This window comes from Calliphora vicina, chromosome 5 (assembly GCF_958450345.1).
Source record: "Calliphora vicina chromosome 5, idCalVici1.1, whole genome shotgun sequence".
In the NCBI taxonomy this organism is placed as follows: Eukaryota; Metazoa; Arthropoda; class Insecta; order Diptera; family Calliphoridae; genus Calliphora; species Calliphora vicina.
This window is the reverse complement of record NC_088784.1, coordinates 52,914,200-52,931,587: the sequence shown is the minus strand read 5'-3', so window position 1 is coordinate 52,931,587 and position 17,388 is coordinate 52,914,200. Positions and strand designations below refer to the sequence as shown.

Genomic DNA, 17,388 nt, shown 5'->3' with positions numbered 1-17,388 from the left:
ACAAACAATTTACTTATTGTGATAAATATGAACGTGCACTTGTCTTTTGTTTTTTTTTATTCCAACGTATTTTTTTTTATTCAAACAATAACCTGGTAAATTGTTTTACCTCAAAAGAAAATTGGCCGGTTAGAGGGTTAACCAACAGCTAGAACGTAAACAATGTCTTCCAAAATATGTATAACATCGTTTGTTCCAAAGATTTAACTTTAAGTGCCCTTTTTCATATCATCGTAACTATTTTATTGTTTTTTTGTTTGTAAATTTTTAACGAGCCTTCATTTAAACATTAACTTGTTTTTACTTGAAATTAAATTTACCCACGATTTTTTTCTTTTTCTTTCAGTGTATAGAATACTAAGATGTATAAATGATGGTGAGATGGTGCCAACGTGAAAGCATATTTATGGCTCACAAGAATTAAACAGTCTGCTCCTCAAGAAGGAAATGTGATTACATATCATTTTTTTTTAAATGGATCACATATATACTAGCACTTACACTTAAACATAAGAGAAAAGGATGCGTACAGGAACAATTTTAAGGTCATCATAATTCATGGTCAATACAATAAGGTTTCATCCATGTCAGAAAGTTTACAAAAGAACGAGAAATTCAAAATAAATTTCAATTATTAGAATATAATACAATAAAGCACAATTGCAACAAAAAGACTAAATTATCCGAGTAGTAGTGGGCATTAGAAAAGTTATCACAGAAAATTTTTACTAAAAATGGGTTGTTCTCCAAGTTCAATGGCGAGAAGTTCGGCACCTGATTCTGGCGAGACAACTGCTGCAGCTGGTACTGTGGCTACAACAAATGAAAAAGATGGAAATTTATTTTTTTGCATAAAATTGCGTAGGTCACGTTTACGACGGTGCAGTCAACAAAATGGTGCAGAAGGTAGTGGTGGAAGTGGTACTGGAAGCGGTAGCGCAGTTGTGAATGGGGATGATATGTGCAATCAGGCATTGCTAAGTCCCCTTCAAATAAAAGGTGAAGCAGATTATGAAAAGGTGAGTTTGACATATACATATATAATCAATATAATAGATATCTGTAAAAGAAAAGGAAATAAATCTGTAAATTCTAAACGAATAGTCTGCTTTTAATAAATCTTTCGGATTTTTTGCAATTTTTTTAACAAAATATTTGATTGCCAAAATCAAATTGTTCAGGAGAGGTTGTTAAATATTTAAAAATATGTTAAAAATCATTATTCGAATTTATAGTAGATAGCATTGAAAAAATATAATTCAGTGTTTAAAAAACTAGACTATAAGTAGCAGTATGTGTCCGAAGATACATTTACATAAACCACAATTTTTAGCACAGCCCATTTTGCAGTTAACAGAGCACTGTTAATCACTTAACCGTAATAATACATACTTGAATTGTAATAAACAATTATGTATGAATATCTACAATATCTGAAATAAGTTCAGAATATAAAAAAAGTATTGATTTAAAATAATAGGGGGATATTTGTATCGATTTTTTTTAACAAAATTTTGTTGAACAAAGGGCAATTATTAATTAGATAATAATTATCTAATTAATTTGCAATAAAAATTTTTTTTTCATGATATACATAAAAAACATATTATTTTATGGAAAAAAACATAAAACAATATTTTTTAAAACCGCATTATTATGTAATGATTTTTAAAAATCGACTTGTTGCCATATGGCAACAAATCATCGCACAGTGGGTACAGTAACCACAGTAACCAAAGTGGCGAATAATTCATAGAAACCGTAGTATTAAAATATAATATTTTTTTATTGACATAAGCACATAAAAATACAACATTTTAGAAAAAAAAGGTTAAATTATTTTTTATTCTAAGCCTTTTTGCATTATTGTTTTTTGGAAAAAAGTCCTTTGTTCACAATTTATGCTGTAACTTTGGAATGGAAAGCGATGAATTATTGAATAGAATTGGAAATTAAAACATGCTTAACGTGCTATTAAAAAATTCAAATTATAAATTTATTGTATGTATTGTTATTAGTATAAATTTAATTTAAAATCCAATTTTTGTTCTACATAAAATTGTATAAATTTACAAATTTTTTCAAAAAACTCACAAAAGAGAATATTATAATTTTTTAGTTATAATTATTATAAATACATAAAAACACAGAATTCTAGAAAAAAAAAATTTTAACCCGTTAAGTCAATTGTTTTTTTTTTTTTGAAAAAAAGATCTTAGTTCACAAAGCGATAAATTAATGAATAAAATTGGAAATTAAAGAATACTTAATGTGCTATTAAAAATATCAAAAAAATAATTTATTATATGTATTTATCACAAAATTTTATAAATGTAAAATTTTTTCAAAAAAGTCACAAGAGAATATTATAAATTTTTGTAATGAATAATCACAAATATAAAAACACAGCATTACAAAAAATGGAAAAAAAATGTTAACCTGTTAGGCGTTTTTATAAATATATATAAAAATATACTTTTCGCTGTAACTTTGAAAACAAAGTAAATTTAAAGAATAAGTTAATATGTAATATGTATTCCTATTAGTATAAATTTGTATCCAGTTTTTCTTTCACTAAATTCAGTAAATGTAAAATTTAATCTGAAAGAATAAAAAAATTTAAAAGTTTTGAGGGAATCTTTGTTTTCGTTTTACCTTCTTAATAAAAAATATATTAAAATATTTGTATTACTCTGCATTCTCAAATTCACCACAAATATCCCAATTATCATAAGCTTTAGCATAATCATTATCTTCATCATCATTATTATAATCTTCTTCATCATTATCATCATTACTGTCATCATCGTTGTTATCATTTACTGGTCTTGTTAAATAAATGACAACCAGAGTTTTTACACAAAAATTAAAATAAAAAAAATGGCCGGGCATTGTCTGGACATTTTTTTTATTAAATATAAGCTGATATCCTATACTATTCTAAAATCTATAAAACTAATTTCAACTATTTCTAACTTAATACTTGTGGCCCATTAAATTCGGAAATTATCCCAATTTTGGACCTTTTTTAAAAACATTATTAAAAATATATACACATAATTTTTATAAAAAACAAAAATTTTACTATATACTTAAATTCCTGATGTTGAAGGTTCCATTATAAAAGATTTACTTTTAATAGATTTAATACTAACAATAATCGCTTGAATTGTAAAAATTTCCAATTTTTTCACTTTAAAAACAGCAATAATTTGCTAACTTTGACCGCTCACTGTAAAAAGTAAACAAAGAAAGTAAACAACTTAGTTGATTTATTTTTACAGCTAGTGATGTAGAATTTGATCTACTTTTACCCTATACCAAAATTTATTATAAAAACTTTGGCCCATAATCATAGTCAAAAAGAAAGTACATTTTAAGACAATTAAACTCGACATTACTTAAGAGTGGACTTTAGGTCTATCATAGACAAGTTAAAGTATACTTCTGACGCTGAAGTCGACTCTAAATATAAAACTAGCTGAAGTTGGTTTTAACTCGTTTAACAACAGCATCTGCTGTTCTTCGCCAACTAAAAAAGTTCGTCACAAAGTAAAAAATGTTTAAGGTACAAGATATTGGTAGAGATTTTGCAATTATTGAACAGTTATCAATACAATTAGTACCAAAATATCGTAATTATGATATTATTCTTATCTTTTCCATTTTTCCACAACAAACAACTTTCTTTCTTTAGATGTCCCGGTTACTTTTATTGTTTACATTTTTTTGATTTTTTTTAATTTTGTATGTCAGCTGTTCAGCGTTGCCACTTGTCAGTTTTTTGTTGTATATTGTATGAAAACATTTTCTACATTTGCGGTGGCTCCCAGTTAAAGTCGGTTCAATTTAAAACATACTAGCGAAGTTCAGTATTAAGTGCGAATGGTATTGCATCATTGCAAATGCAAAATTGTAAATGTTTTTGTGTGTATTTTGTTATTGGATTACGGTAAAATTTTGCATTTGCAATGATGCTAGACCATTCGCACTTAACAGTGAATACCGCTACTTTAATTTTGACTATGGTTGCAAATTAATAAAAAGCAGGTTTTTATTTTAAAGTTGTTTTTAAAAAGAACCGACTTTAGTGTTTGACTATGATTATGGGCCTTTATTTCTAATTTTCAATTAATCGCCACTAAATTTCAATTAATATACCATTTGAACCCAACGTGCATCGTTGCGTATACAATTCAGTAACAAACGTTACTTTTACTTTTTATGGAATTCATTTGGCCATCATGAAATTGAAAGTGAAATTGAAAAAATTCTACTAAATTTTGAAATCTCTGATTTTTCGGATATAGAAGAACTGGTAAAATAGATATTTTACTAGATTTAATAGAAACCTTTGACCAAAATGATTCTTTTGTCAGGCAAGAAATTTTTGCGGGAGAATAGCTATGAAGTTAATATTGAATATGAAGAAATAGAAGTTGTTGAAGATCTATCTTCGGAATATGTTGTCAAAAAATTGGATGACTTTGGATGGTATAAATGTCTCTAGACTACACCAGAAGTAGGGCTGAAATGCAAGCGTCCAATCTTTTATGAAAAACTGTAGGTAAAATATTTCTGTACTATTTAAATTTAATTTATTTTAAGATTACTTCCAAAAAACTTTTAAAAATTTAAACTTGTTAACAAAAAATTGTTAACATCAATACGAAAACCAAAATTTTATTTACATTGAAGAAAATTGTTGCCATATGGCAACAGTCTAAAAAACACATTTCAAAAATATTTTTTTTTTTTTTTTTAAATTTGATCAAAACTATGTCATTATTATAAAAATTATATTTTTAAAACACTCCCAGAAAAATATGAAGCAAAATCCCAACAATGACAAGAATAATACATTATTGGTCAATTCCCAAGGTCTCTTATCATGTCATATTCTCATCATGTCCTAATATTTCACAAAGGTTTGAAAATGTTGTTATTGCCTTTCAAAATATTTCCTAAAATAATACTACTCTGTATGGCTATGTTTATTGTGTTATCGTAACCAACCAACAGAGACCTGCGCCTAAGATTCGGTTAAGACGAGTCGTGAAATATTAGGACATTATGACAATATGATATGATAAGAGACCTTGTGAATTGACCAATAATGTATTATTTAGATTTTTAAATCTGCTCTTATGTTAACCAAAAAGAAATATTTGCTGATTTTATCTGTTATAAAAACATAGGAAAATAACAGAAGCAAAGTCAAAAAATGTTAAGAGAACTGATAAGTTTCTTGATATGTTGCCCATGTGTAATTTTAAATTCCAATTATTGTATAACCAAAATATTGTTACGTTTTTACCTTTTTTAAAACGGTGGTTTATTTCCTTTAAATAAACCGGATACATTTGATTGCAAATAAAAGCAGTTTAGTTGTTTAAAATCGTAACAACTCTTTATTAATTCAAATGTACAACAACAACAGTTTAAATAGTCACTATGTGACACTTTAAGGCATTTAATTTAAGTTCTTACTATATAAAGTACACACTTCGAGTGCAATTTGACGATGCGGATATCTTGATTTTTTTTTCACAAATATTTTGTCGGGATGAAGGTCATCAATCATTTTGCCCACTAGCCACACGATTATTGTTTACACATTTTTTAACTATTCCATATTAAGAATAACTTACCGGTGCAATAAAATAACAGTTTTACTAGATATTTGCAAAATATTTGGTCAACAAATTAAAACAAGAAAGTTATGAAAAAAAAAAATCAAAAAAGGCCGACAAACCCGATTTTTGGACAAAAACTCAACTTGAGAGACCTTTAAACCTCTTCCGAAAAATCTTCATGAATGAAAATTCCTTTAGCTTTTAGAGCTCTTTATAATAAATGTTTAATTTTTTAGGAAACTGTTGCCAAAATTTTAGATTTTTGTCAGTTATGAAAAAATATATTTTAATTAATTTACAACTATCCTCATTCCACATTATAGAACGTCTTTGGCATGGGCATAGGGTATGGACTTCCAAAAATCACAAAATATATTTGGTCAATTCACAAGGTCTCTTATCATGTCATCATGTCATATTTTCAAGCAAAAAATGTCCTAAAATAATATTATTCTGTATGCTATGTTTATTTTGTTATCGTAACCAACCAGCTGAGACCTGTGACGAATGCCTAAGCCGAGCTGCCGAGTCATGATATATTAGGACATTATGACAATATGACTGATAAGAGACCTTGTGAATTGACCAATTATTTCAATGTAATACATCTTACGTTACATCTTATACATTAAAAATATTATAATTCGTCTCACTAATCCGGGCGATTTTGTCGCCCCATATGTCTACGCTCTTGTAAATTGGGACTATCACATAGAATATGTTGTACCGATTTCTTTTATAAACAACTCCTACAATAGTTACATACATAGTAACCCATACATTCCGACTAGGAATGTCATTCGAATAAAAAGTTTTCGAATAATCAAAAAAAAATATATATTTTATTCGAATAAATAACATTTTTCAATTTAGAATATAAATTGTTGATTAATCGAATACTTGAATAAATTTATTTTTAAGTTAAAATAGTTTACATATTAGGGTGGGTCAATTTGTTCGGGCGTGAAAAAACGTGACAGGCGTATAGCAAAATCGGAATCTACACAAAATTCTAAGTAAAGAGCGTTATTTACAACTTTGGTATCTTTGGTGACCACCACTAAAATTTTCCGGCAAACATTTTCGTAGAATATTTTAATCCTTAAATGTCCTTTATTAAAGGATTTTTTTTGATTTCCTCGAAAAAAGAGTCAAATTGACCCCTAAAGAGTGGATATAGAGTGTTAAGATCTTCCACAAAAATGATCACCATAAAATTCCACGATATAACTCTGGCAATAAGAATCTCTCAGACATTAACTTAAAACATTTTTTTCAGTTAGTTTAATGCTCCCTTCGTTCAAAAAATTAAAACTTTCACCTACTGTAAAAAGAAAAATTCAGACCAGCTGGACTATAAGTTTATTCTACAAAAATGATCTACTCAACATGCCCTTTCAGAATTATAGGGTCGCTATTCTGTTCCAATCAAAAAGCCTCAATTTGTTGGACAGTGAAATTTCTTAAACGTGTATTTTGAAGTGTCTCATCGGGAGCTAGGTTTTGATTTTAGACCCATAATTTCTTGGGGAGATTTTCTTATAATTTTTCGTAGATTGCGTTTTTGTTATATGCCTGTTGTCCAAAAAAATTGAAAAAAATTACATATATAAACAAAAATCTTGACAAAACTATCACAATGAAATAAGACCAATAGTTTATCATTTGATTCCAAGTTACATTGATATTTTTATTAGAAACTAGCTGACCCGGTGCGCTTCGCCACCGCAATTATAAGAAAAAAATAGTACTATTAAGTCTCCCGCTCACTCCGGTCCATATAATCTTTATTTCATGTTTCTAAATTCATTGGTGAAGAAATTACTAAAAGTACCATTCGAAAAAAGAAATAGTACCAAAAAGTCTACCCCTAGAATCCTAACTCACTTAGGACCATATATGTTTAATTTCATGTTTCTAAGTCCATTGTTATAGAAATTGCAAAAAAGTACCATTAGATTAATGAAAAAGTATCATGAAGTAATCCCATGAATTTTCACTCACTTAGGACCATATATACTTGTAGTTTCCCACTCACTTGGGTCCATATAAGCTTTATTTCATGTTTTAAGGTTCATTTGTGAAGAAATTACAAAAAGTATCATTAGTTTAAAGAAAAAGAATCATGAAGTATCCCCTTGAATTTGCACTTACTTAGGACCATATATGCTTAATTTCATGTTTCTAAGTCCATTGTTATAGAAAATTCAAAAAAGTACCATTAGAATATAGAAAAAGTACCAGAAAGTCCACACTTGTGGTTTCCCACTCACTCGGTTCCATATAAGCTTTATTTCAGGTTTCTAGGTTCATTGGTCAAGAAATTACAAAAACTACCATTAGAATAAATAAAAAGTACCAAAAAGTCTCCCCCTAGAATTCTCACTCACTTAGGACCATGTATGCTTAATTTCATGTTTCTAAGTCCATTATTATAGAAAATTAAAACAGTACCGTTATAATAAAAAAAGTACCATGAAGTATCCGCTTGAATTTTCACTCACTTAGGACCATATACGCTTAATTTCATATTTCTAGGTCCATTATTATAGAAAATTCAAAAAGTACCATTAGAATATAGAAAAAGTACCAAAAAGCAGCTACTTGTGGATTCCCACCCACTCGGGCCCATTTAAGCTTTATTTCATGTTTCTAGGTTCATTGGTGAATAAATTACAAAAAGTACCATTCGAATAAAAAAAAAGTACCAAAAAGTCTCCCCCTAGAATTCTCACTCACTTAGGACCATATATGCTTAATTTCATGTTTCTAAGTCCATTGTAATAGAAAGTTCAAAAAGTACCATTAGAAGAATGAAAAAGTACCTATAGTTCAGTTCTCACATTTTGGTACCTAAATATAATCCCTTATTTCTAACACTAACTTCACTCAGATACATATCAGCTAACTTTAATGTCGATAAGTGAAATAATTTAAAATATTAAAAAGGTACCATTAGGAGAAAAGTACTAATTTCCCTTTTCCTCCATGAACACCCCTCAAGTTTGAAATTTAAAAATATTCCATTTTGCAAAAGTTGTTTATGCTATAGGCATGTATCAAAATATTAAAATCTGTGTTAATGTGCCCAATAATAAATATGTTTTAAAAAAAGTACCAAACTGTTTACCCGGATTTGGCCTAAAATACACCATGGCACTCGAGTTCCAAATAACAACCTGTTAGTTAATTTTTGTATGAATCCAGGAACCAATGTTAAAAAAATATTAAAATAATGTTCTGTATCGTGGTGGGAGCTCATAGTAAAATATTCGAATGTCTATGTCAAATTATAGAAAAACATATTTTATGAAAGAGTACCAAAAATAAACACAATTTTTATCCCTTAAGGGTTCGAAATTCCAAAAAGTACCAAACTTATGTTTTTTATTTTTTGATAAGTAAAGAATACGATTTAAATTTTGTTTCTATGTTTATTGGTTTAAAAGATACATAGGGTGCCAAAAAAGTACCAAAATACAATTTTTACCCGTTTTCTCCTAAAAGGTTCTAAAAGGTTCGAATTTCGAAAAAGTACGAAACACCTGTAAGCTTATTTCTTAAATGGAGTAACATGCAATTTCAAGTTTTTTTGTATCTTTATTAGTTTTGAAGATATAAGATTACCGAATTTACCCGTTTTTACCCTTTTTACCCCCTAAACGTTCGAATTTCCAAAAATCCCTTCTTAGTGGATCGTTTTGGGGAGGGAGGAACCCACAATTAAAATTTCATGATTCTAGCTTCAGTCGTTTGGGCTGTGGGATGATGAATCAGTCATTCAGTCAGTTAGTCAGTAACGTTACTCTTTTATATACATATGTATATAGATATTAGGGTATTCAATCGATTAACCGTTAATCGGTTAACCGATTAATTTTGGACGGTTAACTGTTCGAATAATTTGAACAAATAACAAATAAACCGATTAATTTGTGTCGATTAACCGATTAACCGAAATTTTTTTTTTGCACTTTCAATTTTTTTTTGTATTTAATTTTCCATTTCAATTCAAGGCTAAAATGTCTTTTTAATAATGTCTTTTTTAATAACTTACTTTTTAAGTAGTAAAGTCTAAAAAAACAAACAAAACAAAAAACTGTTACTTTTTTTCAATTTGCCCATTTTTTATTGCATGTTTATTTTTAGAAAAACAGAAAAGAATATTGCATTACTGTGTGAAAACCATTATTTGATGCACAATGAAATAACTAAGCAGTGGTGTAGTGAGCACAGCGGCAGACTACCAAACAGAAGGTTGCAGGTTCGAATCGGGTCTGCGACTTATTTTTTTTTTATTTTTATTTTTTTGTGTAAATAAAAATTCTATAAATAACTCTACTAACAAAACAACTTATTTCTTGCCAAAATATAAAGGATTACTTTTGGGACATCGCGAACAAAAATAATGACTTCTTACAGTAGAAAAATAAGTAGTTGAATCGTCAAATTCCCCTTATTTTTCGGCTTATTTGTAAGAAAAGTTTTTGCTGGGTATCTTTCTAACCTGTATTTAACCCAAATTTTTACTTATCAAATATACGAGAAAACATGAATTTTTACAATGTTTACAACAACAAAACACCCTCACACAAAAAATAATTTATTTTTTTGAAAACTGATAAAACTATATGAAAGATTATAGAACGGCGCATATTTTGTATTACTCAGTTCAATAAATACGGATTTTGAGTAATGATGTTGTTGCAGCAAATAGGCGATATGTTTACAAAAATGATCTCAGATACCTTATTTGCCATTTTTTATATTTTTGTATACAAAATTCGTTGTTGTATTTTCAATTTGAAATGAAAATATAAATTATTCGGTTAATCGAATAATTTTAAATTAACCGATTATTAACCGATTAAATCTAAACCTCGATTAATCACCCATTAAACCAGAAACCCGATTAATTGAATACCCTAATAGATATACCTATATCAGAACATTATGAAACATAACTTAACTTAAGAGCAATGGAGTTGGAATGATTTTCCAACTAATAATGAAAAAATATAGATTTGATTTTATGAAAGCCTTAAACAATTATATAGTTTAAAAATACTTTGGAATCTAAAGTCATTAATTATACAATTATTTCATAAAATATTTGTCTTTCGATCGGGATGAAATTTGCACCTATTGGATAATAATTCAAGCACAATTTTTCAATAAGATCGGTCAAGAACTCTCTTTTTTGATAGATATCGAACTTACATCCCACTAAGCGATCAAATAGGTCTTAAAGGGAAATATCTAAGCTTTATTTTTTAAAAAAGGGCCAATTTAAAAAAAAGTCAAAAACGTTTATGATTTCGGAAAAAAATATTAAATTTTTTTTATTTTTTTTTCGAAAGATTGGAGAAAAAGCTATCTAAACTATTTGGGACACATTTTGCTAAGAACAATAGGTAATAAGTTACATGGATGAGAAAAATCACATATTTGGCCAAAATGTCAAATTTTGACCCCCTATAACTCAGGGAGATCTTGACCGATCTTATTGAAAAATTGTGTCTGAATTACAAAATTGGTTCACTTGACGTGAAATCCCCCATAATTGAAATGTTCTAATTTATTATTATTTACATATACATATGTCTATTATTAATTTTGTATTTTTATTCAAATTATAAAAAAATCTGGTTTTTAATATATTTTATTAAATTATTCGAATAATATTTTTTACTCGTTCGTTCGAATAATCGAGGAAATTTTAGAAATTAATCGATCACTGGAATAATAAAAAACTTAGAAACTTTAATCGATTAAAATAAAACTCAAATAATTAACAACCCTAGTTCCGACATCACACAGTGCCGTCATAAGCCTGATAAAATGTCTACCAAGAACCAAAAGCTTGATTGAACATCCCAGCAAAAATTTTGTGAATTTTTGTAATGACAACTAGTTATTTCATGCATTCTTTTGTAAGAAGTGGTGGTTACACAGCACATTATTTTATTTACTAAAATAAGTACTTATTTTTATACAGGCTGGTAATGAACTTTTGCATTTAGCACAGCTATCTAGTGTGTTTGACTGGAAAACGGGAGGTTAGTGGTTCGCCACCTGTAAAAGCCATCAATTTTTTTGTTCATATCATATTCATTTATATGTTGATGTTAAAACTATTGTTAACTTACAATAAAATAACTCGTACATGGAGCAGTGAGTTAGCAGCTTGACTATCAAACACAAGCAAATAATGTGACTGTTCGATTCCCACACAAGGCAATATTTTTTGTGTTTTTTTTAGCTACATATTCTTGTTGTGAATTTACTACTTATTTCTGGCTTACTAGGTAAGTAAAGTTTTTGCTGGGATTTTTTGCAAAAACAAGACAAACAAGTTTTAAGGTGTGTTGAAAATTAACATTTTTTAAAAAATTTATATTTTTCATTGAAATTTTATATATCGTCCTAATTCAATACTCAAATTCGACTACACCTCTTCTATAATATTTTGAAACTACAGATTTATTTGCAAACGTAGTGTACTTTTAGGGAATATTTACGACTTTTAGGCATTAAGAAGGGAACATTAAATTATATATACCTACAAGTTTTGATTTAAAATTATAACATTCATATATTTTAAATTTATTACAGATGAGTTGCGGAAAAAAGGATTCTATTGTAACAGTTGCTGCGCTGGGAAATTTTACACACACGGTAGTGCGACGTGCAACGGGAAGTAAGTAATAATTAAAAATAAATAATAATAAAATGAAAATTAATACTCCTCTTACGTCACCAAAAACGACGTTAACAATATTTAAATTAATGCTTCCAAATCGGATAGGAGGTTGCACATTTTGTTTGATTGAACCTTCAAGGAAACAATATGAAATTAAATTAAAATAAATTTCATCGTAATCCTACAATTTTAAATCGGATAATAATAACACGGTGCTACGATGGAAAAAAACTTGGAAAACGACCTAGCGTGGGTTATAGGGCTTGCTGAGTATATTACAAATTGTGTCAAAAAATTGTTCTGAAAAACCCGTTTTCAGAGATGTTCGTCAACTTATCGATCTGTAACTCAGTCAGTTGTCCGACTTTAAATTAGTTAACGGGTTTGGAAAGAAAACTGATTACGCTTTAAAATGACGTGCAGTTTTTTATACATTTGTAAGTTATAAGTATTGTTTTTCTTAAGAATATCTGAAAGAAAAACTAAATTTATCAACTTTTTTGATTTTAGTCGCTTTTCATTGCTTATTTTGATATGAAAGTTTATAAAACTTTATACCAACGTATATAAAACATTCTTAATAAAACATGGTTTTAACTATTCAAATCGGATTAAAATTTTAAAAGTTATTCAACTTTTAATTAACACCATTTTTAGTATTTTCGCCCCCAGCGCATACACAGAAAAAAGAAATTCATAATTGGAATGAATTTTGTAATAAATATTATTAATCGAACTTGACTTTTTTTTCCCAAACTTTTTTCATTCAGAATAAGAACATGTTCATAAATATTATAAAATTGTTCATGACGGATATTTTTGCTTGTTTTGCATAAATTTAATAATATTTTATAATAAATTGCATTATAATTGCATTATCTAATGAATTAATTCAAAACTATTTGCATAATAGCCATATATTGCCTAATATTTTAAGATGAATCAACAATATCTGAAAATTAAAAACAACATAATAAAAAACATAATAAAATATAAATAAACATTAAGCATATCATCCCCTTAAAAAAATTTAATAATTTTCGCGCATATTGGCTCATTTTGTAGCTGAAAATCATAAAAATAAATAAATAAATTTTCAAGGAAAATTTCAAACATTTTTCAACAACATACAAATATAAATGAAATTGAAATTATATTTTTCAAGCCTTCTAGATTTAATTTGAAAACACAAAATATGAACAAAATCTTAATATTTAAGAAATTATTTATAAATGTTATGAATTGAAATCAATGAAATCAAATCATAATATTTATGTTGAAACTTTTTTCTGTGTATGAATAAAAAAAAAAACAAAAAACTTTAGAAAAAAAAATATTTGTAAAATTTTGAATTCAAAAGGTAAATTTTTTCGAACTTTTTTCAAAAAAGTTTAATAACTTTTGCAAATATAAACCGATTTTAACAAGTCATCTTTCCCATATAAAGTTGTCTTTAAAACAGTGTGCAAAAAAGAATAGGTTTTCGTAGAAAAAAATTAAATTAACTATTGTTGAATATGAAAAATTACCAAAAAAATAAAAAAATAAAGCGAAACTTTTTATAAAAACTTACGCAATTTTTTCGATATACATTTTATGCATACTTGTTTAAAATCGGTCTAAAAATGTGTGAGTTAGAGGTACTAAAGTACTACGACCTACCCTAAAACAGTTTTTTTCAAAATATCTAAAAATTTTGAGGGTGTTTCAAAATCTTTGAAAACGGTTTTAGTATGTCCTCACCTAGGTCTACAACCCCCATTAGGTCGCTTTTCAAGTTCTGACAAAAAGTGTCATTTTGTAGCAGAGTGTAATTTTTGACCATGGGAGCACAGAAGCCCTCTTTTTCACAAATTTCAAAAATTGTTTTTTAAAATAAAAGAAATCATTAAAAACTCACAAAAATGCTTTAATAGATAAGATTTCGTTTATTTTCCGAAGATGTTTATTTACATGTTCGATCGAAAACTCATTGATGGTTTAATACATAGGGTAACATAGAGACGAGACGTAATTGTCAAAAACCTAACTCTTGCAACAACAAAATACATGTTAGTCAATGTATTTTGTTGTTGTATCAGACATATGATTTTTTGTATTTTTATTTGACAATACGGAGTGTCGCGTCTCTATGTATAATTCTCTATGGTTTAATATGTTATTTCATTTTTGGAATAAAGCTTTATCACAAAACATATTTTTAAAAATACATATCAGCATTAATATATCGTCCCCTTAATAAAACAATAGTGTATAATATTTTGCCATTTCGAAATAATTGAGTTTAAAATTGTTGTGTAAGTAGACATCTAGAACAAAAGTAATATTTCAATTGATCTTTTCACTCACTTTGTGGAAATAGAATTTCACCAAATTTTTACCACATATAGAATCAGTTATGTAAATGCTGTTAGTATGTGGCCCAAATCGGTACTTATAACCGAAAAAGCCGATATAAAACGATAGGTAAAAACAAGCAAACACGGTTTTTCAATAAATTTAAAGGACAAACAAATAATGTTTGCCATGAATTTTGTTAAAATTTTTTTTCATGGGGTGAAGGGTATGTAAGTTTCGGCACAGCTGAATATAGTACAGTTTGATGCTATTTTATGCCTGAGAACTACTGCTACTCATTTTAGAAGATTTTTCCTTATCTGAAGGTACGGAAGGTAACACATATCAAATATTTATCAAATATTTAAAAAGCGTAACCACTATTTTTATCACAAATCTGCTTGAGGTTGATTATTCTTACAAGTGTTTTGTAACAGCATAAAATAATATAAAACTAAATAACTACTTACTGTGATTTTTCCCAAATAAAAGATGAATTTTAAATTAAACGAATTAAAATTTATTTCATTTTGTGATTACATCTATTTCACCGTACCTCTAGTTAGCTAAAATGTTATTTAAATGCAGTTTATGATATTTGTAAAAATTTGTATGTGAATGTTTGTTAATTAGAAAATATATAATCACAAATTTTACGTTTCGTATTTTGAGAGTGAGTAGAGTACGATTAATATATTATTTGCTGTACAATAATAATTTCATATTCCATCGCTGCACAATAGGTAGAGTTGGAGAGCGCTCTTCCACTAATCAAATGCCTAAATTGCACTATGATGCTTCGGACTAACTATACATATTCTATTATGGGAATAACTAATTACAACAATGTTGTTTGTATTTTTGCGGCTTTTCACTGGCATCATCTAAGCAATGTACATTAGGGTGGCTCTTTTATGATGGATTTTTTTTTGCAGATTCTTTTCACTCTCACGCCCCAGTTTGGTGAATTTTTGTGCTGCTATTATAAATACTAAACTTCGTGTTATATTTCTTAAGTTTTCCAAATATTGAACATTTTGAACTTAACGATTTAAGGATTTGCGTTCTCCGATTTTCGGAAAACTTTCAGACCATATTTAGAATTACATGAACTATAATATTCTAAATAGGTTTTACTTAAAATTCATAACACTAAGAAAATTGAGCTCAAAATATGGCCAAATAATTATTTTTTCTTCAAAATCCCAAAATTTAAATCGCAGGTACGAAAAAAACTATAGGAAGTATTGTCATACATTTTTCATATTTTTATTCCCTATTCTATTCTCAATGAAATCCATTGTGATGATCAAACGTTTTAACTCTTTCAGCCACGCATTTTTGTGTATAAGTTTAAAATCAAAACAATTACATTTTTACTTTAATCAAGGTTAGTTTATTATAAAAAGTAAGACAAAATTAATCAAAACATGAAAAAACCACCTCAAAGTAACTATGATAAAAATGTTTGTTTCATATAAATTTGTTTGAAATCGAATATTTTTGACTAAATTTTCTGACCAAACAATCGAAATATCAAAGTAACACTAAATTCGATGAACAATAAACATTCTGTGCTTTTTTTTATTGAATGCGTAAAAGTCTCTCAAAAAAACTGATGTTTAAAATATTTTCAAATTAATATATTTATCTAACCAGAGCACCCTGACTAGAGTATCCAAAACCGAAAACTGGTCAACTGGTTTTTTATCTTTGTAGACCCGACCCGACATTTCGGTTTTTTGAAAAACCGGTTTTTGTAAGACGGTTAACCGATTTTAATGAAATATATTTTCAAAAGCTCATTTAAACATATTTTTGAAAAACTTTGATACCATTTTTAAAAATATTGATTAATTTTATAGAAAATTGTAGCATTTGACGTAAAATATATTTTACGTAAAATATATGTATAAAATAATTGCGTTAAGAATTTTAAATTAGCGTATTGTTCATATTAAATAAAAATTTAATATAAACCGTTTAACCGGTTTTTTTGAAGACAAAAACCGAAACCGGATAATCGGTTTTTTCAAAAACTCATCTTTTCAGTTAAACCGAAAATCGATTTTTTAAATTTGCCGGTTTTTTGGACACTCTAACCCTGACGGCAAAGTTTTGCAAAAAATCATAAACGATGACTTCAAAAAATATAATTGTTTAGATAAATGTCAATAAACTATGTTTTAAAGACTATAGAATATGTGGTTAGTAAACTAACCACCCAACCGCAAATAGTTAAGTTTTAAACTGCCATTAAAAATGGGTATATGTTAAGTAAAAATGTTCCTACATTTCTTGTTCTAGAGGCGTGAGACACATTAATGGCCTGGGAAATTTTTAATAACTTTAATATTTTGTAACAAATTTTGGTCTTTTGTATCTCATTACAAAGACAATTACGTACTCATTCCTATTCTTTTAAATTAAATTGCAAAAATAATTTTTTAATGGCATTTTTTCCCCTTGAAAATGCACCTCAAAACTTCAGCGGGCTTGCGGCACACGTCTTACCAATTTTTTCAGGATATTTTTTGTACAAAATTTCACAAAACTGATGAGGGAGAAATCAAACATTTTTGTTATTGGCCACTCTAATGTACATTCGTACGCTCTTAAAGTATTATTTCTTTCATTAAGATACTGGTTTTGTTTTTCTTAATTGTAATTACAAAATAATGCTCTGCAAACTTTAATATTAGTTACAATACT

General features: G+C 27.7%; 1 protein-coding gene across 1 annotated transcript; it reads left to right on the top strand.

Moving 5' to 3' along the window:
• The first annotated feature begins 346 nt into the window (after positions 1 to 346).
• LOC135962507 (high affinity cAMP-specific and IBMX-insensitive 3',5'-cyclic phosphodiesterase 8-like) lies at positions 347 to 12,344 on the top strand. Its single transcript, XM_065514475.1, has 2 exons — positions 347 to 1,019; positions 12,252 to 12,344. The coding sequence occupies exons 1-2, from the start codon at positions 735 to 737 to the stop codon at positions 12,342 to 12,344; spliced, it is 378 nt and encodes a 125-aa protein (XP_065370547.1). The 5' UTR covers positions 347 to 734.
• The last annotated feature ends 5,044 nt before the right edge of the window (positions 12,345 to 17,388 follow it).